Raw genomic sequence first — 27,089 nt, forward strand, 5'->3', positions numbered from 1 at the left:
TCCAAATAAAGCTAACAGGGCGATGTAGCTTAGCATTATTCCAAACCCAAAAAATGTTTTTCCTTCTTTACATTGGAAAACTTTCTTCATGCTTTGGGCTGATGGTGGTGTATCGTCAATGTCAGGTGAATCAAAGATTACCCATAATAAACATATGACACCTTGCAGAGCCACTGTTATAATAATAATGGCAGGTGGTTTATAGATCTTATAAAGCCAACTACTTGTGATTTGGCCAAATGGAAGAAAAGCTAGGAAGGTACGATAGGCTTTTATCAGGATACACGACACACATAGGGTGAAGCCCAAAGCGTACATAAACTGTCGTGCTCGGCAAATGTGTAAACTGGGTTTGCCCATAAAGCATATGACACTTGCAAAGCTCACTGCGAGACCGCCCATCATTATGCAAGACAGTCTTACTTCAGCCTTTCTCATCGGAGTGGTATCTCTGTACAATAAAAAGACTATAAGTGTAAAAAACAACAGTAAAATGCCCAAAACTGTTGCAGACACCATTGCAATAGGATATGCTTTGTGCCACTGGAGAAAAGATTCTGTTCTTGGCTCACATTTACTCCGACCTTTCAAGGACCAAGTTCCATTAGGGCATGGCTTGCAGTCAGCAAGGTCTGAAAGAAAGATCATTTAACAAGTATACAGTTCAATAAACAAATTATTCTATACTTTAACTTGTGGAACCACTTTACAATACTTAAATTAACAAATATTACCACTTTCATCTGAGTAGGTCCCCTCTAGACACAATGCACAGCTGTAACAGCAGGACACGTTTAAAATCTTCTTGAAGGACCCATTTGGACAGCTGTCAGAACATTTCGATTGAGGCGTCTAAATAAAGGGCAGGGAAGATGAAAGAGAGTTGTTTAAACATATTCAAGAAATAAATGCAGTTTTGAATATGATACACAGTATAAAGACGTTAGAATCGTTAGAATCCATATTGATGACAAAAGCAGTGATTCTTTTTTTTATTCCACCCCATCCTCAGGAAACCACACACAGACTCCAACTACATGAACTACAGAAAGTCCATCTCTTCATGTTTTTCATTAATTATATAAATGACGTCAAATAGAACATCAGGCATAATGACTTACCACACTTTGACCAGTTGAAATCCAGGTTAAGCTGAGTGTGTCCAGTTCAATTTCTCCATCCTTTACATGGTATCGCCCGACTCTTGTGAATTTTCTATGTTTCCCTTCCTTTTCCCATATTAACAGATCGTATCCATTGACAAAATCTCCATTTTCATCGAAATAGTACTCCTCGCCTTCAAACTGGAATTTAACTTTCTTTAGTTCTTGTAGAAGCTGCAAGGACAGGAACACATACATTATCTACACATATTTGTTTGGTTCCATCTATGTTAGTGTGCAGATGTTCTAGAAAACTGACTCTAAGACAGTATTAAGACAGAAACAAGGATGGCCACAATTTAACATGCATTTTGCACAGATTGTCAAATGATGAACAACTACGCTATTTACAGCCAGATGTTCTGGTGATGGTCTGTAGCTTCTCCATGACCATTCTGACCAGTCCTTCATCAATGCCGTGACTGTATTTTTATTGGCTTTCCACATCTATGCTACATATTTCTGACTGTGGTGAAAGAAACACTTCTGATTCAAAATGATAATTAGTCTTATAGTCAATTTTGGTAGATTTCTTGTTTCTATGTAACTAAAAAACTTTATGTACAGGAACTGTAAGGTACCTGGTCAAGATGTTATAGAAGAATATTTGATCTAGTTCTTACCTTCCACGGAGGGAAATTAATTTCTCCACTGCATTTAGATTCATATGTGTTGCATTTCAGCAGATTTTTTAGTGCATGAGTGATTGCCCACACCGAAATCCTGTCGGAGAGCACTTCACTTGAGTCCAGATATTTCGTTAGATAGTCGTCATTTTGTCCTTGGGGGTCATTGATGCTGCAAGTGTATCCGGACTCCTCTTGCTGAGTAAGTGTTGGACAGTAGGATGGACGCTTTGTGGAGTAACATTCTGAGGAGCAATTGAACCTCAGGTTTTTATATTTTTCAATAAAGTTGTTGTTGCTGCCCGGCGCTACTCTCAGGTTCTGAAGGTATTTGTCAAAAGGCTCGTTTTTGCGCGCAACAAAGGAAAATCCCAAGATGTCCCCAACTAGGTTAATGTCTTTCATATGGGCGAGTTCTCTATTTCTGGACCAGGCATCACTTGCAATCCAAACCCTCGATGTTTTTGTTCGAATCATTTCTTGAAAGAGAAGCTCAACCAACTGTCCCTTCAGAATGAGCAGAACTACACGGGCAGCAGAAGAGCGGATCTTATCCGCGACATCTTGAATTCGATGAGTGCTGTCCTGGTGCCCTAGATAATGAGGCACGACCTCTTGGAAGGCCAAACACACGTTGTTTTTTTCTGCATTTTTCTGGAAACTCTGAAAGGCAGCTTTACCATAATCATCATCCCCATAAACCACTCCTACCCAGTTCCAATCATAGTAGTCCATGATTTTGGCCAAAGCCTCTGTCTGGTGGACATCACTGGGAATTGTGCGCAAAGTAGATGTATAGCTTGTCTTATCACTCAGAGCTGGAGACGAGGAGCTGGCACTCACCTTAAAAGATACAGACACAGGCTTTGAGAACATGCGGTTAAATGCGGTTTTATTTTTTTGTTTATGATCCAGACAGAATAAGGAATAAATATTTAAAACTGCTTACTTACAAGAGGAAGCAGATAGACACTCAACAGTCGTGCTACTGCCACAGTGACCTCCGAGTACCGGGCTCCTAAAATAGCCTTGACCACCGGCCTGTATTCTGTGTGGTCACAGTTTGACTCGTGCAAGATGTTCAGTCTCAACATATGCTCTATATTCTCTAATGCTTTGCTTGCATATGAGCATGTGTCACAGATGATATATCCAAGTTGTAGTCCGGGAAGGACTCTCTCTGCATTCACCTTCTCGATCTCATGAATGATTGACAAGGAATGCAAAAAAGACACCATGTCAAAACTGAAAAGAGCAAAACAAGTTGAATAAATTCACATGTTTGTACTTTCAAATGATCTTGTTTTATTACAATAACAACAGTTAATTTACTAAATTTATAATTATTTGGAAACTGTCCCTCAAGTGCCCCATCATTGTACAACTATTATTACGAAAATAAAATAAAAATGTAATTAGGTTTACTCACTCTGAGCATACGAAGCCATCAGGTGAAGTTCGCTCATGAAGTGACTCCACCTTTCGATAGAAGGGAAGCAATACGCCAATAATTATATCTCCAGGCGCCTGCGCCCCACAAATCGTGTCACATGCCTTCACTGGAGTAGGCATGCAGCCTAGTATCAGCATGGCTGGCAGCAAACACCACAAAATAAAGAGGCATCTCATCTTGGCTAAAGTGGTAAACACTCAAGCATGCGGCATTTTTATCCTCTTGCACATGATTTGGGAGGAGCTTAAAACCTGTTATTCAGAGGACACAATATACTCGAGCTTCTCTGTATTTCCCCGAGAGAAATGAGGAACTTGTGTGCATTCCTTTTTCAAACAGGGAAGTACCAAGTATTTCTTGTGGAGCATCACGTTTTTCTTCATTTCATTTAAATGTATATTTAGATTGAAGAGTTGAACCATTAAGTTGAAGTTTGCATGACACAGAGAAAATAAATAGTAAGTAAGAAAGAAAGTTATCTGTAAAGCAGCTTTCTAGACCAGGGTCACAAAGCGCTTTAACAAACAAAAACAATATACAGCTATAATACATGCTTTAAAAGGCAGAGACACATAGGACAAACATAGGAGTCCCATGAAATCAGGGAAAAGCCTTCACAAATAAAAACGTCTTAAGATGTTTCTTGAAGGAGTCAGTAGACTCCATGAAACGTAGAGGGAGAGGAAGATGGTTCCAAAGCTTAGGAGCAACAGCCTGGAAGGATTTCTCTCCTCTGGTCCGGAAGCTTGTGCGATTAATTAAATGACACGTTTGGAAGTGAAACATTTGTAAACATAAATACAAGTATTCATAAACATTTTAGGAATTTATTTTAATTGGATTGGTGATGGTTTCATGACATCAACTACTTTTCTAGACATGTCCAAGGCCCAGTTTTGACCAATAAGCTAAGTTATTATATTATTGTCAAAAAAATAATAAGCAGTAGTAAAGTGCAACACATACAGAATTTCAGAATTTTTTTTTTTTTATAGAAAATGTACTAAATTTTGTAAAACTCCTATTAAGACACCAGTTAGTTGAAAATAAAACTGTAATAGGCAAAGATGAAAAGCTTTAAACTGTGAGGAATTCTTTGCTCTGAACTTCCCTACTGTAAATAACAATTACAGTCGTACAGTCAGATTAATAAGATTAGATATTTATTAGACACGTTATCACACCTCTATTGATGTGATGACGTGTCTGGACACGAATCTGACTTAATTATTTTACTTAAAACAATTAAGATCTGGTTTAAAGACACACATTTGACTTTTATCCAAGTGAGAAAGAATGATAGAGTTTACATATCTCAATATTTTTTAAGGTAACAGAGCTGGTAGGTTGCTTTTATAGTTTCATCCCAGTTTCACAAGCCTTAATTATCGTACTCCAAAGGTCTTCAACAAACACAAGCTTATATGAGTTAGTGTTTATCAAGGTTAGAGGTGGCGTTTACTTGCTTCATTAAATATATATATATATATATATATATATATATATATATATATATATATATATATATATATTTAAATTGTATTTTTCAAAATAGACTGGCTTGAAAATTCAAGAAAATATTCCAACTTTTAGTTTTTTTTCCTTCTAGACAAACTGGAAAGATATAATTCTGTTTCCAATTCCTGTTATCCTTTTAAAATGTTCATTTAAAGGCCAAATAATGACAAAAGCCAACTTTCCTGTGTTTCTCCTTTCCAAGATTGATGAATTGATGACGATGAAAAGACGAAGAACACCCTGCTTTGTTTATACAACAAGTCCCTTTAAGGTGGAGACTTTTGTGATTCATTATGCATGGTGACAAATCTTTATGTTTGACCAATCACAGCATAGTGGGTGTGGTTGGAGTATATAGGGGTTTACAGACCATTTAAGTTTTGTACAAACAGACACATACTGATAAGTACAATAGAGGTCCAAGATCTAGATAAGACACACTTAAATCAACAGATTGGTTGCTCTTTAAATTTAAAGTTTCTATATGTTGAATATTGATTTACAGCCAAATCTTGGTCTTTAGATGATTAATAGAAGAGTATTTATAGTAATAGTAAGAGTAGACTATTTTAATTACAGCTTGAAGAAAACACATTCACACTGAAGATAACTGAACTGAGCTCAACAAATGATCACGCCCACTTTACATCTGTGCATCACACAACAAATATCCACTTGCTTACCGAACCAAGCTGTCTGATTCCTGGTAAACACACCCCCACTTTTAATCTGCTTCCGATGACTTGTTTTTTCTCCAAGACGGAAGGATGTTCTGGTGGCCACCACCTGGCCTTAGTTGATCCTCAACCTGCTGTTGGCATTTTTTTTATCAGTAAGACGCCAGATTGTGTGAGAGTAGGGACTTATTTGCATGTGTATATACACACGTGTTGTGTTTGTGTGTGTGTGTGTTAGAATTGGACATTTGTGATTACGAACCAGTTGTGGGAGGGAACATGTTTGTGTTTCTGTTCGTGTCCGTGACATTGTTTCTGTTTCCCCACACTTGGAGAAAGAATCCAACAATTCTTTTACTTGTCCTACCAGTTTTGATCTGTTAGTGGAACAGAACATGTCACTGTTTCTTAGACTTTGTTTGCTCAGTTGGATGTTGGGTTTGTTTGCAAACACAGGATGTTGTATTTTTTGTACGTAAACTATAAAATCACAAAGTGTTTATCATTAACTTTAAAGATATGAAACGTTTGAATAGTCCTCATCAAACCCCTAACCCTTTCATCTAGAGAACAACTTTATACGAGGTCACATCATTAAATTTGCTATAATTTGCTCAAAACAGGAATAAAACAAATTTCTGGAAACTCGTCAGTAGTTTTTGAATATACATATATATTCTGGTTTGCGAAATAAAAACATATGGCGTTTAGTTTTCCTTAATAACCGTCAAGTATTTCTTTACCATCAGTTTGTTTGTTCAGGTAGACCGGTGGTTTGAGGCAGGAGGGGATGGGCAGGTTGTGGAGGTTTGTCAGGGAAGCTGTAAGGGCTCAGCTGACATTTATTTTCAGTAGTTTATTATTATTTATTTATTTTACTATTTATTATTTTGCACAAGCAGATCAAGTTTAAGGGTGACCAAGCAAAATTCAGAATGAAATGTATCATAAATACTGACATAATAAATTAGAATTAAAATGTATGTTTTACACTGCATTATGATTTCAACATTTATTTTAAGTTCTCTTATCTAGGATTTAGTATTGGTGAACTTGTTTGCAGGCCACAGAGGTATCCAGGGAAAGCTCATTTCTAGACTAGAGCTATATTTTAATGTAACTTGTCGGAAAAAATGATCCTGTGTATACGGAAATGTAAACAAATAATTTCCTTAAGATTAATGCTAGATTTAGTGTTCATATACATTTATGAATGAGTAGTTTCATAGTCATTAACTAAAGAAACGTTATAAGAGTCATGTGACGGAAGATGGTACAGAAGCTAACAAAACAATTGATATCTTACTGAAAGAAATAATACTAATAATTACATTTGGAAGTCGTGCTTTATACTTTTAGAAACAGCTTAAAATATTTTGAATGTCGTCTGCATCCGCTCAAGGTTGCAACATGATGTTGTTGTCGTTCGAAACATAGTATAAAACGGCAGCGCCATCTACTGGGCTCTCAGAAAGAAAAACATAAATTAGGAAGCCACAATTAAATATACTCCAATTCAGAATTGATGACTTAGCTGTATGGCAACTGTTGTTCCACTACTAGGTGCTCCTTTGTCTGGTTAACAAAACTTAATTGACTACTTGAACCTCCTCAAAGTGAATAAAAGTTTGTTTTTGAATTAAAATACAAGCCACCATCTGGCCTTAGTTGTTCTACCCATCTATATAGCTATCGATCTATCGAGAAGAATGTGAGAGGATCATCAAAGTAGCATCAGATAACATGTGTGACAGGTGACAGAACATAACAAAATAATAAAACAAGATGCATAATAAATCAACTTACATATATTCATTCCACCCAACAAGGCTGCGTTAAGCTTGATTTTTAGAAGTCACAATCAAAGGGGTTTTAAAAAGTGTTAAATAGGGCGATTTTTACAGCAAAATCTTGTCATTGAAAAAGAAGTTCCGCAAACTCTTGGCAAGTACAAGAGATGTTCAAATGAGCCTGAGATTAACAACGTGAATTATGGCTGACATTTTTTGCAGAAAGTAAAACATTATTAAAGCCCAAAAGACAGAGATATCAGATTAAAGTAGGAATATTATTTATATTATATTATTATAGGAATTAATTTTCTTTATTGATAAAACCTTTATTTCAGTAATTTATCATTATTTATTTATTGGAATATCTGGCACCAAGCAGATCAACATGATGACCCAGGCAATTCAGAATGAAATATATCATGATTAATTACATAATAAATTAGAATTAAAATGTATTTTATATAGTGCATAACTATTGGGGGGTTGGTTTCAAGTAGTCTTACCTAGAAATGAGTATTGGTGAAACTGTTTCCAGGCCATAGGTACCCGGAGAAAGCTAATTCCTAGACTAGAGCTATATTTTGAGATAACTTGTCTGGAAAATTGATCTTGAGGTATAAAGAGAGAATTTCCCTAATATTAATGCTAGATGTAGTGTATATATATAGATGTAATTGTGAGTGGGTAGTTTTAACCTAGTCATTAACTGGAGAAATCCTTTCAGAGTCTCGGATCAAGGAGGGAACACAAGCAGAGAGAGGATTTCGTACTAAAAGAAGAAAGGAAAAATACAAATTATAATAAGTACATTTGTAGGTCGAGCTTTATACTTTTAGTAACAACTTAAAATATTCTGAATATGGTTTGTATTCGCTCAAGGTTGCAGCATGCTGTTGTTGTCGTTCGAAACATATTATTAAACGGCAGCGACATCTACTGGGCTTTCAAAAACAAAACAGGAAACCACAATTATACTCCAATTCAGAATTGATGACTTAGCTGTATGGCAACCATTGTTCCACTACCACCGGCCATTCCTTTGGTTAACAAAACTAAAATGACTACTTGAGCATCCTCAAAGTGTATAACAGTTCATCATTATAGTAGCATCAGATAACATGTAAGAAACCATTTTTGCTGGTGTTGGAAACACAAAGAAACTTTCGTTGCGACAGAATAAAAGAAGATGCACAATATATGATCTAAATTTATTAATTCCACCTAACAAGTCTCCGTAAAGCTGGATGTTAGGAAGGGGTAATTATTACATAAAGAACTTTTATCGTCCAAAAAAGAGGTGAAGTAAACTCCCTGAGATTAATAACATGATTGATGGGAGGAGGGTAAAACATTATCAAATACCGAAGGACAGAAATAAGGTAAGGTAAGGCAAGGTAAAACTTTATTGATCGAAATTGTTTTTTTCCAATAGCCAATACATACAGCATTTTTTTATAAAAAATAAAAAATAAATCAAAATAAAATAAGAACAATAACATAAAGAGAAAGAACAAGATGACACAATCTAAGTCTAAAGATAAAGATAAAGAACATAGGTCAAAGAAAAACAACAAAGACAAAGGATACAAAGACTAACATAGAACCAACATCCAGATACTTTCACTCCACTCCTGCCCCCGAACTCACGAAATACCAGATGATTATAGGAATAGATTATTATTTTTTTAAATAGTAAAAACTTGTTTATTATTATTTATTGGAATATTTAGTACCAAGCAGATCAATATAAAAGGGTGACAAAATTCAGTCCTCACTGCAATTCAGGATTTATATTTGACTCTATGTTGGCTAATATTAAAAATGTTTATGCTAGATAGGATTATGAAAAATGATTTACATTTACTAAATGAGAAAAATTGAAATGTGTCAAATGTTTGCAGACACTTTTAAGTTTCAAACTATTCAGAAGGAGACGTGTGGACTTCCAAGGCCTCTAACAAACAAAGTGGTAGATGGGTGGACTTGCACGAAGATTCCAGATTAAAAAAGGGGGAAATAGGCACTTGTGTGAGCAACTCTAAATGAGACATGCAGTGGTGGAATAATCCCTGGAGGGTTGTTTATCTCCAGGACGAATTGCTTGGCTCAGTTGTGTCAATTTCTGACCACATTCTGGTAAGCCTTGGTGCCAAGGAAAAAGTAAATACAATACAAACAAATTCTATGACAGCATGTAAACGTGTGGCTTTCCAGAAAGTAGCAGCAATTGCCAAAAACATTCTTTACAGATTATGCAGCCATTAGGACTATTTCCATCTGAAAGAAATTGAATGAGGCAAAAACTATTTGGTTGGGCGCCAACACCTTGATGCAGAGTTTTTATTGACTCATGTTAACATTTCCCTTTTTTTAAACAAAATACAGAGACCATTTTGCCAGAACACATTTAGATAGCACCCATTCTGCAAATATCAATAAAACATTTTGTAATTGATTTATTTAAACATTTCATTTGAAACGTGCCTTAAATCCATTATTATTTGCTCAAAACAGGAATAGAACAAGTTTCGTAATAAAAACAGCAGTGCTTGAATATGAATATATATATATATATATATATATATATATATATTCTGGTTTGCGAAATAAAAACATATGGCTATTGGTTTCCCTTAACAACCCTCAAGTGTTTCTTCACCATCAGTTCGTTTGTTCGGGTAGACCCGGGGGTTTGAGGCAGGAGGGGATGGGCAGGTTGTGGAGGTTCTCAGGGAAGCTCTCGGGGCTCAGCTGAGTGAGGATCGTCCGCATCGCGACCAGGAACAGCGACGGGGGTCTCCTGCCCGCCAGGTACTGGACCGTCTCCTCGCCCAGCACCCTGACCCAGCGCTCCGGCTCCCTGCTCAGCTGCGCCTGCATCTTAAACCCCACCCGGGGCATGAACACGAGCAGGTTCTCCAGACACTGCCTCCGCTCCTCGGTCCCCCCCTGGACCCCCGAGTCCGCGAGCTTCTCCAGCAGCACGTCGAGCGGGGTGAGGCCGCGGGTGTCCTCCGCCACCGGAGACGCGCCTCGGACCAGCAGCATGAGCACCGCCTCCGGCCGCTGCAGCTCGCAGGCCAGGTGGAGAGGAGTCCTGCCTTCCTGGGAACACCCGGCCCGGTCCGCGTACGGCGGGGTGCTCGTGACCCGGTGGGCCTCGTGGAGGATGAGCCCGAGGATGTGGCGCCGGTCGTAGCGGACCGCCATGGACAGGTGCGGGGCGGGAGAGGCGCAGCAGCAGAAGCGGTCCCCGGGCTCGGCCAGAGCCTCCTCGGTGTACTGGCTCAGCAGGTACTGGGCGTACGCCTGGTGGTCGTGGACAATGGCGTAGAGCAGCGCCTCCGAGGGCGTGTACGTCCGCAGGCTGGAGTTCTCTCCCCGGTAGAAGGTCTCCATGGTCCGCATTTCCTCCAACATCCAGACCGGCTTCAGGTCCCGGACCGCCCGGTAGAAGAGCAGCGACAAGGATTTCCGATGGTGCTCCGGATACCCGGTCGTCGAAGCCATTTCAATGACTCAACACGTCCCCGCGGCTCAGCAACGTCGCCCGGACTCGATGGAAGTCATGGTTAGAAGTGAGGGTGACTCTGGAGCTCAGGGGTCTCCATGAGAGGTCCAGTGTGCGACCTCTGCTCTCTAGCATTCCAGTGCTGCAGTGTGGAGCTGCTGCGCATGCGTGCTGCACAAGGAAACAGAAGCAGAAAAAAACTTTATTGACACATATTCTCGTTTTCATGCAGTTAAGGTAAAGTAAGGTAAAACTTTATCGATCCCTCTCCTTCGGGAAATTGTTTTTTGTGTCATCTTGTTCTTTCTCTTAATGTTCTTGTTCTTATTTTATTTTGATTTTTTGATTTTTTTTTAAATTGCTGTATGTATTGACTATTGGAAAAAGGAGACCTCCTGAGGGATCAATAAAGTTTTACCTTACCTTACCTTACCTTACAAAAACCAACATCATCATTGATAAGTAAAAAACACCTACTAATACTACGATTTGATTAAATAATATATTTTTCTGTGATCAGTTTTAGCAAAATCAATGTTTAACATTGAAATACGGCATTTCGAATAAGACGTTTAACAGTCGCTGTCATTAAAAAACGTATTAAACGTTTAGTAGTTAATGTTATAAAAATAATCATGTAAAAATTGCGACTATTTCATAGAATTTGCTCTGTAACAACACCCGTGTGAAATCATTAGAATAAACGTAAAGTCAACACCCAGTCCAGAAAAGTTACACAAATGCTATATTCCTCTATTTTTTCTTTTTAAATGTGGCCGTATTTCACTGTATTCGGCAACGTTAATAAATAATCTAAAATGGCTCAACGTTAGATGTATCCAACAACTCGAAAATGCGTGAAAATGCATATTTGTGACGCAGGGAAGCAAATGGCGTCACAAAAATGAATCACGGTAGGAATCTGGCACAGGGTCGGAAATCGAGCAGTGACATTGGGCACGCATGCGCAATGATATCTCCCGATCCGCCATGTTTGCTATGGCGGCTCCATAGGGTCACTAGATGCTGTACTAATCGTCAAAACTCGATTTTACATGAAAATAGCAAACATTACTTTTTAGGATCGTGACACTTATTTCATAAGGTTATCACACATTCACCATAAATATGTTAAATACTTGAACATACAATATATGTAGTTGTAGATTCAAAATGTTATACTGTTGACCAGATTGGCTTTTTTAAATATATTTGATTAAACAAGGATGAAATAATACACATTTTAAAAGTAGTTTTAGAAGTAAATGCCTGTCAATCCTTGTCTTAACAGTTAATATTAGATTGTTGTAAGTGTTGTTTTATTTGGCAATTAATATACTAACTATTGTTACTTGTGACACAATATCAAATGATTAGAAACATGTGTCATATTTCAACTAACTGTACACAGTAGGGTAAACTTGGTTATATTTGTAATGGATTTGACTTTGATGCTGTGGACGTTATTTCAAAGTCTTTGATATCGCAACTTTTGTACTTACATGTAAGATCAGAGGGCATTTGGCTAACCTAACATGGCAACTTAAATATATGGAATATAATTCTACAGACACTGAAAATACTCCAAATTTGATCATGGCACTGGAATTTAAAGAACTCTAACAGTTGATATGAGGGACGTTTAAGACGATACGAGAGGCTCGAGAGAATCAAAAGCATTAAACATAATATGATATGTATAACCCTATATAATAATAAGCAATATGAATTGAAATATACCATCACTGCAATCGATCTGATCTAATAAAAGTCTTGCATTGTTTTGAATTTACCTTTTTTTTTTAAAAAGCCAGATTTAGTGTCTTGCTTCTTATAAAAAACATTTTAGTGCAAAATTAAATAATTGGTCTCCAATCATGAAAATATTTGGTTGTTTTTTGTTTAAATTTAGTTTCACGCTTCGTGACTGTCATTTATACACCATTAGAACCATTCGTTTGTTGCAAGTCCGTCCGTATCTGGTGATTTATCACAGGCCAATTTTAAACAATCAAAATCTCAGTCTTCAGTCCTGATTCACATAAATCCAATGTTTGGAATCCAGGAATGAATTCGATTAAATACATTCACGGCGGCTTCTGTGGAAAGATTTTGTTTTTTGTAGTTATATCTTGACCTTGAACAATCCTTTGTGAGTACATTCTTGGAAATGCATTTGTAGTTCTACAGTTTGATGTCTTTGTTGCCGCGCTCTAGCTACATGTTCAAAATATAATGTCCCTTTCTCCCCTCCTTTCATCCATTTTGCTCTTGTGCTTTTTTTGATTAATTGAATGAACTTGAGTTTGCAATTCCATAAGGAAAAGGTTTCTCCACACTGTCTAACAGTAGAAAACATTAATTATTTATCAATTTACATATCCTCTAATTTATCAGAGTTGTTTCTCTCCACTACTTCAAAGGATACAGGATGACCTGAATCGCTGGACAATATTACATTTATCACTTAGAGTAGAAACAGTCAAAATGTAAATTCTGCCAAAAATAAATTCTATTCATGATGATTCCCATCACTCTGAACTGTTCTTGGTTCAAATTTCTAAACCCTGCAGTTAACAAAGTCTATTGGAAAAATAAAGAATCAAATTAACTACATTACAAAACTACTTACTACATTACATTACAAATGATCCAAAAGTCTGACTCTTCCTGGCTTGATACAGAACAAGCTCATTGTAACTACTGTTGCTACTACCAGATCTTCCATTTATCACACAGACTATTAAAAATCACTAATGTTTTTAAACCATAAATAGAACCTTAAAGGCTTAGCGGACAACCTTCTTACTTTCAGAGCTATTAATGGTCAGGCTCCTCTTTACATCAGTGATCTGATGTGATCAGAATGTGCTGATGGTTCCTCACACACTTCCGGACCAGAGGAGAGAAATCCTTCGTCTTATGTGTCTGGATATTTTAAAGTATATATTTTAACTGTGTATTGTTTTTGTTTGTTACAGCACTTTGTGCCCGGTCTAGAACGGTGCTTTACAAATAACCATTACTTACTTACTTAAAAATCACAAACTCCCAAAAAATAGCCCCTTTAATCCGCTCACCCATCTGGCTGAACCCAGATCTCACTATCAACAAAAAAATGATAAACTTCAGCAGCAGGAAAGAAAAGGGTGTTACACTTGTAACACAATATACAAGGAAACTTGCTCAAAGGCTTCTCTGAACTTGTAGATAAATTTAATGACAAATTCAGACGTTTTTAGAATACATTCAATTGCATTCTTCAATTTTACAAATAATTAGAAAAAATATTTCGTCAGAAGATTCCATTCCAGTGAATAAAATACTAAGCATCCCCAGCACAAAGAAAATAATATCCAGAATATATTCGGTCCTGAACCAGGCATACACCTACCTCTATGTGCATACCAACCTCAAAATGGGATAAAGACCTCTCCATGAGCACCAACTCCGACTTTTGGAGTCAAATATGTAACAACATCTTAATTAAGATAAAAACAAACATTTACAGCTTATCCAATATAACACAAAAAAACTCTTACTTCCACTCACTGATGCACACCAGTCAAGTTATTTTGGATTAATGTAACAACTAACCTATCATCATTTCTAAACTTCCCGGTTCCATGCTGTCAAAACTTCCCTACCGAGAAAAACACAGACCATATTGTTAACTTGTCTAAATATAGCAGGAGAAAGGAGTACGAATCACAGACCAAATATGCTGAGCCAGAGCCTGATTTCTGTTTTATTATTTCATTTTATACTGGTCACCGTGACCCTCAAGTGAAGTTCTCTCAACAGTGTGTTTATAAAACAGTTTGTAGTGTAGTGTATGAATCTTGGCTCCCGTATAGCCAGAGATAGTAGTAAATGAGCTCAAATAATTTTAGAAATTTGTTTTTATTGCCTCCATAATCTGTCCTTCAGCCACTGACACAACTCCAGGTTCACTTCTGAAGAAATAATCTGTCCAAACGTACATTACACATCTGAATGAGCTCATGTTTCTTCCTGTGTTGCGTCTCTTGAGAGAATCAAGTTGTTTTATGTGATGCCATTTGTTAGTTTGAAGGCTGGAGCCCCATCTGTTGTTACTGCACAGTGACTGTCGTATTTGAGCCCCATCTTTTCAACTGCCTCAGACACAGCTTCAAAAATAATCTCTACCCATAGTCGTGCCTTTAAGTCTCATCATATCAAGTGGCTCCTCAATACAGCGAAAAAATGAACAGCTGCACCATAATTGTGGCATCTGTGCTCTCTTGAGCATGAATCAAAAGCACACTTTGTTGAGGCTCGGCTTCAAGTATTCCCTGTTAGCTGTCCTGGCCAATACTTTGAGTGATTTGCTGTTGTTTTGTTCCCCCTTAATTTATTGCACAAAAAAAGCTTGTAGTTTAGCTGCAATTTACTCGAATTTCTGTGTTTCTTGTGCCCTGGTTTATGATGTGTAACTCTGGTGTTTGGCAACAAAGTGCAAACAAACATAAGCAACATCTTTATTGCAGATGAAACATACACACTTATATATATACTGTATATATATATATATTTATCAAAATTCATTAAATATCTATAGTAATCTGTTGCTATGGCTGTTGCCTTTCTATCAGCTCGAACCAGTCTGGCCATTCTCCTCTGACCTCTGGCATCAACAAGGTATTTTCACCAACAGAACTGCCGCTCATTGGATATTTTCTCTTTTTCGGGCCATTCTCTTTAAACCCTAGAGATGGTTTTGCGTGAAAATCTCAGGAGATTAACTGTATCTGAAATACTCAGACCAGTCCGTCTGGCACCAACAACAATGCCACGTTCATAGTCACTTAAATCATTTTTCTTCTCCATTTTGATGCGCGGTTTGAACCACAGCAGATCGTCTTGACCATGTCTACATGCCCACATGCATTGAGTTGCTGCCCTGTGATTGGCTGGTTAGAAATTTAAGTTAACAAGCAGTTGTGCCCAACAAAATGTATATAGATCTACATTTTCAAAAGTTCATAAGGACCTTTGCACTGAAAAGTAAATATTTCGAATCATAACTTGGACAATATTTAACTTAACTTAAACAAAAAAATGCCCTTTTTAAACTATGACTACGATAAACTATCCATTAGAAATATGGAGCCATATGAAGAAAGCCATTGATGTAAAATATAGGAGGAGGCAAACTAATATTGAGTGAAAATACAAAGCACGAATATGACGATAAATAGACTGCATGAAGTGGTTTTGTTGTTGCTTCAAAGTTTCCAGGTTCAGAGTCCTTTCTTTGAGTGAGTTCTCCTTTGCCAAGACTTTGGTTTTCCACGGGCACTCCGGCTTCCCTTCAAAAATATGAATAAAATGAACTAAAATTGTAAAACAATAAAACACTGATGTCAAATATTATCAATAGTCCTCACATTTTAATTGCTCAATATGCTGAATTATTGAGTTAAAATTTGATGTCTGGTAAGTTTTCTAACTAAATTGTGAACAAAATTATCTTTTGAAAGAAGATAATAGTAGAACATTTTTAACTTTATCACTATTGGGTTTTAATCTCTGTCTATAATAGGGTTTAACAGTGTGGTGTGTAACTAACGCATGTGATATAGAGTCTATAATATTTTAAAACTGTGAACATGTCTCACCTGAGCTGTTAAAAAGGTGTATTCGTCAGCATTCAAATTAAAGGAGATATCACACATCAGACACTGACATCAAGACTTGGGGAGCTCGTGATGTGTTCAAACCACAGAGTGGACAAGGCAAGTTTAAACACACACTCATTGGAATTAATATAACCACCTCAACATTCCCGGCTTTGAATAAAAGTGTCAGCACTAAACAAACGTATGAGTTCATAAAGGTCTGCGTCACTGATGAGGACATATCAGATGCAGTACTGTCATTTCACCACACAGGGTCAGTGTTGCTTCTAGCTCGTTTCAAATTGATAAACTGGGTATTAGGATTAACATTCGGGTTTACATTCTGTGTATAATTTATATGTATTTTTATGTTTTACGTGGTGACGGAAGGGGAAAAATAATTGAACTATTTTATTGGATCTCGCATTTATTACATTTTCAATGTGACAGAATCACCAAAACACAGTTTCAAAAACCTTTGAAAAGGGGGTCCTGAGTGTGAACTTTTGGTGATTTCACCTGAATTGTCAAAGTCCTCCATAAATTAATGTTAAAACTACTGAGTTATTGTTTAACCCTTTGTCTGGGGAGTTTGTGCCGCCCTTGCTGTGTACATGTCTGTTTCACCCACCACTCTGTACACTTTATTTTCCTTTTTCTTAGCTATGCTCCATTTTGGTATGGTTTTCTAAGAAAATCTGATGAATAATAAATCTCTATGTATTTGTCATCAGCCTTGAGTCTAGACTAATCTGAGTCTGAACACATTTTCCAAGTCAACCATTCAGTTCCATACATAACTAACTTGTACCGCCAAATTCATGCTATAAGAAAATAAAGTTTTAAACTATTTAAATTCAAACAACTGTACTGACTGAATATATAAGAATAATGTGAAGAGGTGATGAGGCAGAGAACTTAAATGTAGACCCAACTCCTGTGGTCAATTTAAGTGTTTTAATAAAATTCCCTTGTTTATAATTGTATCAAATTCCTTTCTAAAATACCAAAAAAGTACCTACAGTTTGAAGGGTCTATATCTTCATCCAGTAACACAAAATGGAGACCTTCTTCATGGAAAAACAGAATTGGCATCAACACCTTGCAGCACCAAGGTGTTTTCATTTGACTTATGGTCTTGACATTGAGATCTTGTGTGACATTTTAAAAGTTTTGATTAGAATTTAAAAGTTGTTTTTTGACATTCTCTTGCTGAATAATGTGAATATTTATGGAGATTGTGTCCTGAATAAAATCTGTGCTAGGGCCCAAATGAAAGAAAAAGATACACTTCAATGTATGATTTCAAATGCATTTTATTGCACTACACAAGTGTCTAATACATCCGAAAAACAGACGTTATTATTGGGCACAGAAACCATTGTCTGGTATTACAGAGATCAGAGGTTTTTGTCTACCGATTTCTAGATTTAAGTGTAGGCCAGCTCTGCTCTCTCTTTGCAATACAGACTTTCAGCTCCAAAGATTTTCTCTTGGGTTCTGAAGACTGGCGAGGCCACACCAGGACCTTGAGATGCTTCTTACGGAGCCAAATTTAGATTCCCTGGCTGTTTGTTTCGAGTCGTCATGCTGGGAGACTCAGCCACGACCCTTCTTCAATGCTCTTACTTAGGGAAGAAGGTTGTTGGCCAAGATCTTATCATTACTTTAGAAAATAAATATGCTTCAGCGACTACTATGGCAGGGTTAATAAAAACATTTGGAAATTTCTTTTTGGTTTGGGAATTTGCCAAAAACTATAATTTCCTGTCCCTGGTTGTGATTCTAGCCGAGAAATCATATTGGCTCAAGAGTCTCCCCACTTCCTAAGACAGAGCTGATGCCAACTTCAGCATACACCTCAAATCCTCGAGAAAAGGCAAATCAAAGCATTTTAACATTTTTACATCAAATCATGGACAAAGGTGAAAAAGCTTAGTCAGAGCAGTCTTTGTCCTGTGATTATTTTAGCAATAAAAACTTACCTTTTTGTCTCATTGCATCTGTTTGACAATCTCCCAGTTGTACCAGACACCATGTGTTGCTCATCCTAAAATCTAAATATCTGTAGCAATGGTCTAGTGTAGTTAAAGGCATTCAATCATATAAGCAATAAAAAACACCACAACAAAGGAAAATGATGGAAGCGGTCTTCCTGTATAATTTTATTTTATTTCAGAGCACTAAAACAATGACAAACCAACTCTCCCATACATTATATTGAAATAGCAATATCATACAACCTGTACATACCTGATGAAAAAACGTTTTTGCAGCTCTTGCTTTTTGACTGCCCAGGAATGGTGACGCTGTTAAATTAACTGCTCAGTTATTCTGTTCAGTTATGAAAAAAATGGATTGTTAAAAAAAGCTGTGTTCCAAATCGACTTGCTTAATGTAAGCACAGTGCTGTCCCTTGACAGTTTGACCAGGAGGTTCTCAAGAGTGACATCCATTGTTGTATAGGTGACACTACTGAAAAGATTGACTCACTCCAGTATGCTAGTCCAAGTTTCAAAAAGCAATCACACTTAAGGTGAAAATGAAACTCCTTTTTACAGGACATGTTTTTGCTTTTGTTTTTAACTTTACATGCTTTATTTCTAGAAATCTTAACATCAATGCTGCTGCCCTTCCTGTTTATAAAAATGCAATTCCAACCTAGACTTACCTGGACCATGTTATGCAAAAGAAAAATGTAGAAAAGCGAATACAAATTATAAAAAATATATAATAACAATAATTTGTGTATCCATAAAAAACAAAACAAAGATAGACACAGTTAATATACAACTAAATCACACATACACAATCTCATCTTGGGACATCCTCAGTCATTTGGCTTACTCTTTTTCTTCATGATTGGTATTTCATCCTCACAGTACAGTACAAGAGTTGACAAGGAGCAGGTGACTTCTTAAATATATTATCTGAATTTAAAGTAAATATATTTATATATATATATATATATATATATAATTAAAAAAACTAAAAAACACTTTGTAGATTACAATATTTTTAAAGAATCTTTATATATGTATATATAAAAGAACATAGGAACTTGTCAGGCTCTGATCATGTCTCTGTACAGTCAACAATATCAAAGCTTATTTGGAAAGTCAGTGGTGGGAAAAACGGTGAGTTTTTTCATGCAGAACAGAAACTTATCAGTGTCAGTATCAGGTGTTCTACACAGTACTCTCCATCACCCATTCAGAACTATCCACAGTCCCTTCGCTACCCAATGTTTCCGCGTCCTCATCACATTGTCGAAGCATCCCATTTACAGAGAAGCTTCTTTTAGTCCAGATACTGCTAAGTCTGCGTGACTTACTACACAACTCAGGCGCTGCTGATGCATCTCCCATGTCAAAAGACTTGCTCCGTTTTGGTTTTGAGTCTAAAGGAAGCAAGAGCAGTCGGCTTAAACGTGAGTCCATTGTCCTGCTGAGCAACGGCTCGCGGTCTGTGGGTGGTTTTTCCACCACTTTGTTAGTGTGACTTGGGTACGCCTGGTCCCGGCCCGTAGACCCTCGCAGCTCCAGCGAGGTTAAAGCCCCCAGGAGGTTGTCCAGATTAGTGCGAGGAATGGTGGGAGCTGATCTTAGAATGTTTGCAAGCGTGCTGTTTGGGCTGTAAGAGCCCACGATTGTGGAGCCGGAGGAAGAAGATGAGGAGGTGAGGCTGCTCTGTAAGGAACCACACTTGAACTCTACCACCTCATCCTGCAGTGTTACTTTGGCCTGGAGTTTAGGTTCAGGCTGTGGCTGAGACTGGGGAATCAAGACTCCATTTTGCCCGAATCGTCCACCATTCGTCTGTGAGTGGGTGTTACTGACGCTGGTTATCTTTCCAGTTGCAGGTTCGTCATAGGTGGCTTTGTAGCGATACATGAGGATGAAGATAAACACCAGTAGAGTCACCACGATGATGCCACCCACGACTAAGATCATGGTGCCTCCAACTAGTTGACTGGATACAGAACGACACTGAGCGTAGTCCTCTAGGGTGGAGAATTGTGTGCAGCCCACAACATTAGTGGCAGTGAGTGTAGTTGCGCTGTCATCCCAGGCAGCCAGTACACACAAATCATAGTTTCTCCCAGACACCAAATTTGTAACCAGAAAGGTCTTGCTGGAGGCTGGAATCATCCTGCAGGTAGAGAGTAGTCATTAAAATAATATAAATTGAGGCATTGAATCCAGTACAATAATAGCATATAACTTAAAAAAACAAGCAAATGGTTGGGAACAATGCTGTTCAGTGTGTAGGTGCAGAAAGTAAAGACCTATACCTGCTTAATAAGAAAGCTACTCTATCACCTACTGGGGTAAAATTCTAATGTACAGCAAAGTTATAGCTTGCCGCTTTCACCCTGGGCAATTCCAGAAAAGACATTCCATGTCCCAAAAGCTGGAAAAGGAATCCAGGGACCTGACTACCTAATCTTTTACCTCTGGCTGGTCTCCACGGCAACCAAACTTTATGGTCCCTCTCACAGATGTTTGGACCAGGTAAGAGTAATTTCATTAAGGTTTTACAGAACAACATTTCTGTGAATATGTTCAGAACAACAGAACTAAATCTAAAAAATAAATCATTTGTCTCTTTTTATAGCAAACAAACTCACACTTATTTTGTCTAAAGGCTGGGATTCTTTTTAGTCTTATCTTTTCCTTTTAAGAGTTATAGACAAAAATCTATTTCAATTAAGCAAATGTTCAGTTGTCTTCATCTTCATCTCCTCGGAAAAGACGTTTAAAAACATCCAAATACCTCCATGATCCTTGTCTGTAATGTCCATCTTGTATTGACAAGAGGACAAATTGTTCCGGAAAAATTAAATTAGCCTTTAATTTAAGACCATTTATGATGTTTGAAGAATAAAAAGCGATACATAAATATTGTGAGCGCTTCCAGTGTAGACAATAGAATGTATGCGCTCTGGAAGTGCTTACGATATTTACCAGGAGTACATCCTATTTATATCGCTTGTCAATTCCTTCATTCCAATGGATATACATTTTTGTCTATAACTCTAAAAAAGAAAACATTACTTTGAGCAGCAATGAAAATAATCCCAACCCTTAGTCGACATGAGGGTGAGTAGAAAATTAGAGAAGTTTGAATTTTGGATGAAACTATCACTTTAGGAATGATCTTGGAAAAAAGACAAAAAGCACAAACTCATTGTATATTCCTAACAATTCTACACTCATAAAATTATTCATAAATGTAATTGCAAAAATGAATTAATTTAAATAATTGTGTTAACGTGTTAAAATGGAATTCAAAGAAAGATTGTATTAATTTCAAGTTACTGTAGTTTTATAAGGATCTGTCTGAACCTGAAAAATCTTTGTCTGGTGGGATACAAATTAGTCATGCAGGGGTACAACAAGAGAGGCAGCTTTCTTCAAAAAATGTTTCATCTCTCAGCTTCTACTACACTTCATTACACAATTATAATTAGATTCCTGGGATATGGGACAACAGTTATTCAGCCTCGGGAACCTTTTTCTATATGCGCATTATTTCGCTGTTCAAGGGTTATTCATTAATTACAGATTCAGGAAATTGTTCATTTTAATTCATAAAAATAATAAAATCTTGAACTCACACCTTTGTACACCCAAATTAAGTTTAGTTGTGTTTACCAGAAAATGCTGATCAATGTCATTAATCTAAGCAAGGTAATAGAATTAAAAGAAAGAGCTCCCATCACAAACATCTTATCCCATTACACGGTTCTGTTAATGTCTGTGGACTTTATACTTAGAGGCATTGACTGTCTTTTGCTGAAGTGCAAATGGGGGATGAGCATTATCTCTATAGATTTTTCAGACTTTCTTTTTCACCAGGCCACACCATTGATTTATTGGTTTTCTTCTGTAATATTGAATGCCTGCTGGGAAATGTGATCATGCTTGTTTCATTTGAATTCCAAATAAAAATCTGCTTAATACGCTTCTTTTGCCTATGAATTATATATACTTTTTGAGTCATGCACATGAATCAGTGGAAAAGACCCATGGTAATACTAAATTGATTTATACTATCTTTTTCGGTTTCATTATTCAAAGTATACTTTAACAGAATGAAGACATGTTTTAATTATATTTTGAAACTAACACACTCATTTTATCCAGTATCTTTTCATTAGATCCTAACTAGCTTCAGGACATCTTCTTAGTTTATATGTTGGCAAAGCCAATGTAGACACTAGATTTTACTGGAGGACTCTCTGATGCTCTGGAAGACCTGGATCTATTAGTCACTAGGTCAACTCTTACAATACATCCGGAGTAATACAATATTTAACCAGCAAGTTTCAGCCAAGCACAAGATCTGGGTAATTCATGTGACGTGAGGAGGACATGTCCCTTGGGAGGAGGATGTAGTTGTCCTGAACTATCCAATAATATATTTATGACCAACCTTGGTAATAACACGTGTGCTATATACTGTAAGAACCTCCATTTTCAGGCTGTATAAATAGTTTTTAAAGGATTTTAAATTCATTGCAGACCATGGGCTTTGCTTATTTATGCAATATTATGAAAAGAGAAAGAAATCAATGCCTACAACACCTATTTCAGACAGGCCATGGCAATGGTTTGTGCAAATGTAAAAATAACTTAGTGGTCTTGTATTAATATTCTTATTGAAATGGCTATACAGTATATGGAAACAGAGTAAAGGTCGTCAGTAAAAACAGGCCACAGTTGAATAGATATTTCAAAGTATTCGCAAGTGACATCCAGTCAACAAATTCAAAAGAAAACTTACTTTACTACTTTGCAATAATGTCAACATCATGACTATGAGCCATGATGGTTAAAAAAAAGAAATTAAAATAAGGATTTGGGGGAATTTTTGAGGGTAAAACTCAAAAAAGTTAATTTTCTTTTTTGCTTGTGAATGAATGTAGAATCATTGCTGCTATCTGTTTGGTAAACTGATAATCCTGTCGATCAATCCTTCCCCATTGTACTGATCAAGCCTACGTGGTGGAACTGGGCCCATAAGTGTGACTAAGAATCTTGTTAAAAACAGACCGTTTAAGGTATGGGAAATTCGAGCACTTCTACAAGACAGGTCCCCTTCTAAATTTGTATTTCCATGAATATTTGGGGATTCTTTGGTGACACATTGTATGTTTAAAGAGTATTCACAACTGCCTGAAGTGTGACGTATAATTACGCTTACTGACTTACATTATTCCAATATATATAGCATATTTCCAATTACAACAATGAGTTTATAAACAAAAAAGGAAAGATAATCCGAGGGGCTTTACCTGTAGATCAGCACCTCGTCATCAGAGCAGTTATACTGGAGTTGGTACATCTTAACTTTGGGTGCTGATTCGCTCACTGTCCACCTGACAAGCACTGACATAGTTGTCACTTCTGAGACTGACACAGTCTTTTCAGGTTGAGAAACTCCTTTGCTGACTCTTGAGGTACCTGTTATATCAGAAAGACGGGACTTGGGTTGAGTTGGTTGCCCGGTGGGGTTATTGAGGTGAGGAAGCTGGACAATAGAGACCTCCACAGAAGCCATTGACTCCCCGGCTACATTAGCAGCAATACAGGTGAAGGTGCCATAGTCTTTGGTGGTGGTGATAGTGATACTAAGAGTCCCATTACTGAAGACCACAGTGCGCGAGGAGTTTCCAAGCAGCTTGTCATCAGGAGAGATCCAATGGATAGTTGGGGATGGGTCCCCTGTAGCCTCACAACGTAGACTTGCAGTCTGGCCCTCCAACACTAGCATTCTGTGAGTGTGCTGCGTGATCAAAGGTGGTTCACACAAAAACTCATCGTCTTTTATATTCCAAAAGTAACGACCTTTCAGTGCTGTAGGTGAGGCGCAGGTCTCCAGGTCGTCATCCCGGTCAAGTCTTCTTAGCCACAGCATTTCACAGTTGCAGTGTAGTGGGTTACCACCCAGACTCAGAGAGAGTTGGGGGCCAGAGGGTGTTGTCAAAATGATTGAGTCTTGGGCACGTGCAAAGGTTGGGTCAGGGGGTAGCTTCTGTAGTCGATTAGAGGTCAGATCCAGTCTAGCTAATCTTTCCAAATCGGTGAAGGTGCCCTCTGGAATAAAATCCAACAGATTATGATCCAGACTGAGTTGGTGCAGGTTGATCATTTGTTTGACCGAGTACCAGGGCAAAGACTTTAAATTGTTGTAGGAAAGGTCGAGGTCCTCTAAGGCAGGAGCCACGTCCCAAAAGGCTTTGTCATTAATGTACCCTAGCTGGTTGTTATTGAAGATGAGGTGCTGCAGATTGACCAAACCTCTAAGGTCATCAGGTCCAATCTCAGACAGGCGATTGTTGTCCAGATGAAGTGATCGCAGTGTTTCTAAGTCACCAAAAGAGAAAGGCTGAATATAGCTAATCGTATTTCTGGACAGGGTTAGGTCTACCAGGTCACTCATGTTGGCAAAATCCTGCTGTGTGATGCGGAGTATGTAGTTTCCCCCAAGTCGAAGTTCTACCGTGCTGCGGTCTATGTCTGCTGGTACATAAAGAAGGCCTTTGGAGGGACATAGCGTTCCCAGGGACTCTGACAGATTCTGGCATGCACAGTACTTGGGACAGGCATGGGTGATCATCACTGTGGCTACCAGGACCAGCAGGTAGCAGATGATGCGGTCCATGGTAGAGTCAGACATTGAAACCTGAGGGAGGAAGAGAAAAGCATGTCAGTTGTTGCAGTTTCAAGCTTGATGAGTAGATGACATAGAATGTCCACAAAATCATAAGTGCACAGGTAATGCAGACGCATGGCAAAAACCTTTTTGTATTTTTTGTTGTATCACTGCGTGCATCCGTGTACCTTACGGTTCTCATGCAACAAACTTTTTGTATCTCCTCTGAAGCTTCTGAGAATGTAAATGATTACGGTACGATTTTATGCACTTGCGCTTTAATTAGAACTATTTTAAATCACCGAATTCAGAATAAGGGAGCGACGAAACCAGACCTGCACGCTCATTAAGGCGACATCAAGACCCGATAGAGACTTGAAAACGTCGACATGTTTGAATCCCCTGCAACTTTCTGCCGACTTGACTTGTGTCGAGGAGATGCCAGGTCTCTAACTAGTCTTCAGGCTGCTGTGATAGTCCCTAAAAATATAAGGTAAACCAAATGATTTACTCTCACACAATGTTATGCTGTTTTCCACCCACATTGACAACATGACACGTTTTACAGTTGATTAGGATTAGCAACGTGACATTTGTGTCTGCTAAATAGAGAAGATTACTATGCTGTAAATGTTATTTCCCTATAGGTCTCTATAGGTGAACATGAACCCCAGTTGATAAAAACGACAAGTAAGTAAGGAAGTAAGTAATTTATATTTATAGACCAGGGTCACAAAGCGCTTAAACAATCAAAACAATACTCAATACAACATATACTTAAAAGGTCAAGATAACGCAGAGAACGACACAGGAGTTCCAGAAAATCAAGGAAAAGTCCGCACAAATAAAAATGTCTTTAGATGTTTCTTGAAGGAGTCAGTAGATCCATCAAGTGTAGAGGGAGAGGAAGATCGTTCCAAAGCTTAGGAGCAACAGCCTGGACGGTTTCTCTCATAGCACAGGAAGAGCAGGAAGAGGGAGAGCCAGGTGAGCCGGAGAAGGTTCGACAGAATGGAAGTGAGAAGACAGAAAGAGCTGATGAAGAGAAAGTAGATGAATAATTTACACAAGAACATTGAGTGGAAGAGGAGCAGGAGACGTACTCATAAGAAGCTAGTGCTGAACCATCAAGTTTGAGATGTAGAAAAAGTATTCTATGATTGAGTGTTTAAATAATAAATTAATTTAAAAATATTTATATATAATTAATATATATATTTGATAAAAAATTTTTAAAGATACACTTTGCGTTTTGTAATTTTTTTATTTATTTTAATCACCGATACATGATTGTTAGAAAATAAATATTTATTCAAACAAATTCATATGGCAAATGTCTAAATACTTGGAATGTTGAGATGCATCAATACGAATATGTAAAATGCAGAAGCTTCAGTAGATACAAGGTGTATCAGATTTAATTTGCAGGTGGATTTATGAAGTGTATGCTATAGTGTTTTTGCATCTGCAAATATTTACAAGGTCTTAAATAATTCAACAAGAGAGTCCTACGTGTCATGGAATGCTTTCTGTAATTTTTTTGAAGCATATCGTATTTTTTCTATTTCAAGGCACGACATGACGTCTCTGAGTGTGTGTGGGCGGGGCAGTGTCCTTTCACCTGAGCAAGATTGCCCTCTGGGCCAAGACAGAGCAGAAGAAAATCAGACGCTGATTGTTAGACGTTATGTTTTTTATCTCTCCAGTGAAACCAAAAAGGGCGATGAGTGGGCTTGGTCTTATATCTGTATTCACTGTATTCACAGTTCTGGAGAGGGACCAAATCACAATCAGAACTACTCACACGCAAGGACTATCCGGAAACTTGACGGCGTGGGGAACCTGTAAACCTAAACATGAGTGCATCTGGGTAAACTACAAATCAGCAGAAGCCCGAGAAGATTGCAAGGCATTTACTCCCAGAGGAAGATTGTCTGTTTGAAGCATGGGTAGACACAAAGGACACTGAACATTACCCCTGCTTGCAAAAAATTCCGCAGCTGGACACCAAGATTAGATTAAAGAGCTGTCACAGACACTTGTCA

At 37.7% G+C, this 27,089-nt stretch overlaps 3 protein-coding genes across 4 annotated transcripts in view; all 3 read right to left on the reverse strand.

Moving 5' to 3' along the window:
* Window positions 1-488: 488 nt before the first annotated feature.
* Window positions 489-3,423, reverse strand: olfcb1 (olfactory receptor C family, b1). The gene is made up of 5 exons (XM_087812829.1): window positions 3,219-3,423; window positions 2,743-3,034; window positions 1,787-2,632; window positions 1,122-1,337; window positions 489-852 (listed from the first exon to the last, which is right to left on the reverse strand). Exons 1-5 carry the CDS (start codon window positions 3,416-3,418, stop codon window positions 721-723), a joined length of 1,686 nt encoding a protein of 561 aa, XP_087668955.1. The 5' UTR covers window positions 3,419-3,423; the 3' UTR covers window positions 489-720.
* Window positions 3,424-8,440: 5,017 nt separating this feature from the next.
* On the reverse strand, window positions 8,441-11,234 carry LOC148062086 (ankyrin repeat domain-containing protein 9). The gene has a single exon (XM_087812656.1). The coding sequence runs from the start codon at window positions 10,738-10,740 to the stop codon at window positions 9,892-9,894; it is 849 nt and encodes a 282-aa protein (XP_087668782.1). The 5' UTR covers window positions 10,741-11,234; the 3' UTR covers window positions 8,441-9,891.
* Window positions 11,235-18,526: 7,292 nt separating this feature from the next.
* lrfn2b (leucine rich repeat and fibronectin type III domain containing 2b) overlaps window positions 18,527-27,089 on the reverse strand; it is a 51,151-nt gene continuing 42,588 nt past the window's right edge. For both annotated transcript variants that reach the window (XM_087813215.1, XM_087813214.1), the window contains exons 4-5: window positions 23,684-25,074; window positions 18,527-20,535 (exon numbers count right to left, since the gene is read on the reverse strand). In XM_087813215.1, coding sequence (XP_087669341.1) covers window positions 19,572-20,535; window positions 23,684-25,068 — 2,349 coding nt within the window. In that variant the 5' untranslated portion in view covers window positions 25,069-25,074 and the 3' untranslated portion in view covers window positions 18,527-19,571. The remainder of the gene's footprint in view (window positions 20,536-23,683; window positions 25,075-27,089) is intronic.

Source organism: Callionymus lyra, chromosome 17 (genome assembly GCF_982586985.1).
Source record: "Callionymus lyra chromosome 17, fCalLyr1.hap1.1, whole genome shotgun sequence".
Classification (NCBI taxonomy): Eukaryota; Metazoa; Chordata; class Actinopteri; order Syngnathiformes; family Callionymidae; genus Callionymus; species Callionymus lyra.

Excerpts from the sequence above, each read along its gene's own strand:
- LOC148062086 (XM_087812656.1), bottom strand. The coding sequence starts at position 10,740 with ATGGCTTCGACGACCGGGTATCCGGAGCACCATCGGAAATCCTTGTCG.
- olfcb1 (XM_087812829.1), bottom strand. The coding sequence starts at position 3,418 with ATGAGATGCCTCTTTATTTTGTGGTGTTTGCTGCCAGCCATGCTGATA. Across the intron at positions 3,035-3,218 it reads GATGGCTTCGTATGCTCAGA|TTTTGACATGGTGTCTTTTT; the intron begins GTGAGTAAACCT and ends TGCTCTTTTCAG. Across the intron at positions 1,338-1,786 it reads TTAATTTCCCTCCGTGGAAG|CTTCTACAAGAACTAAAGAA; the intron begins GTAAGAACTAGA and ends CTGTCCTTGCAG.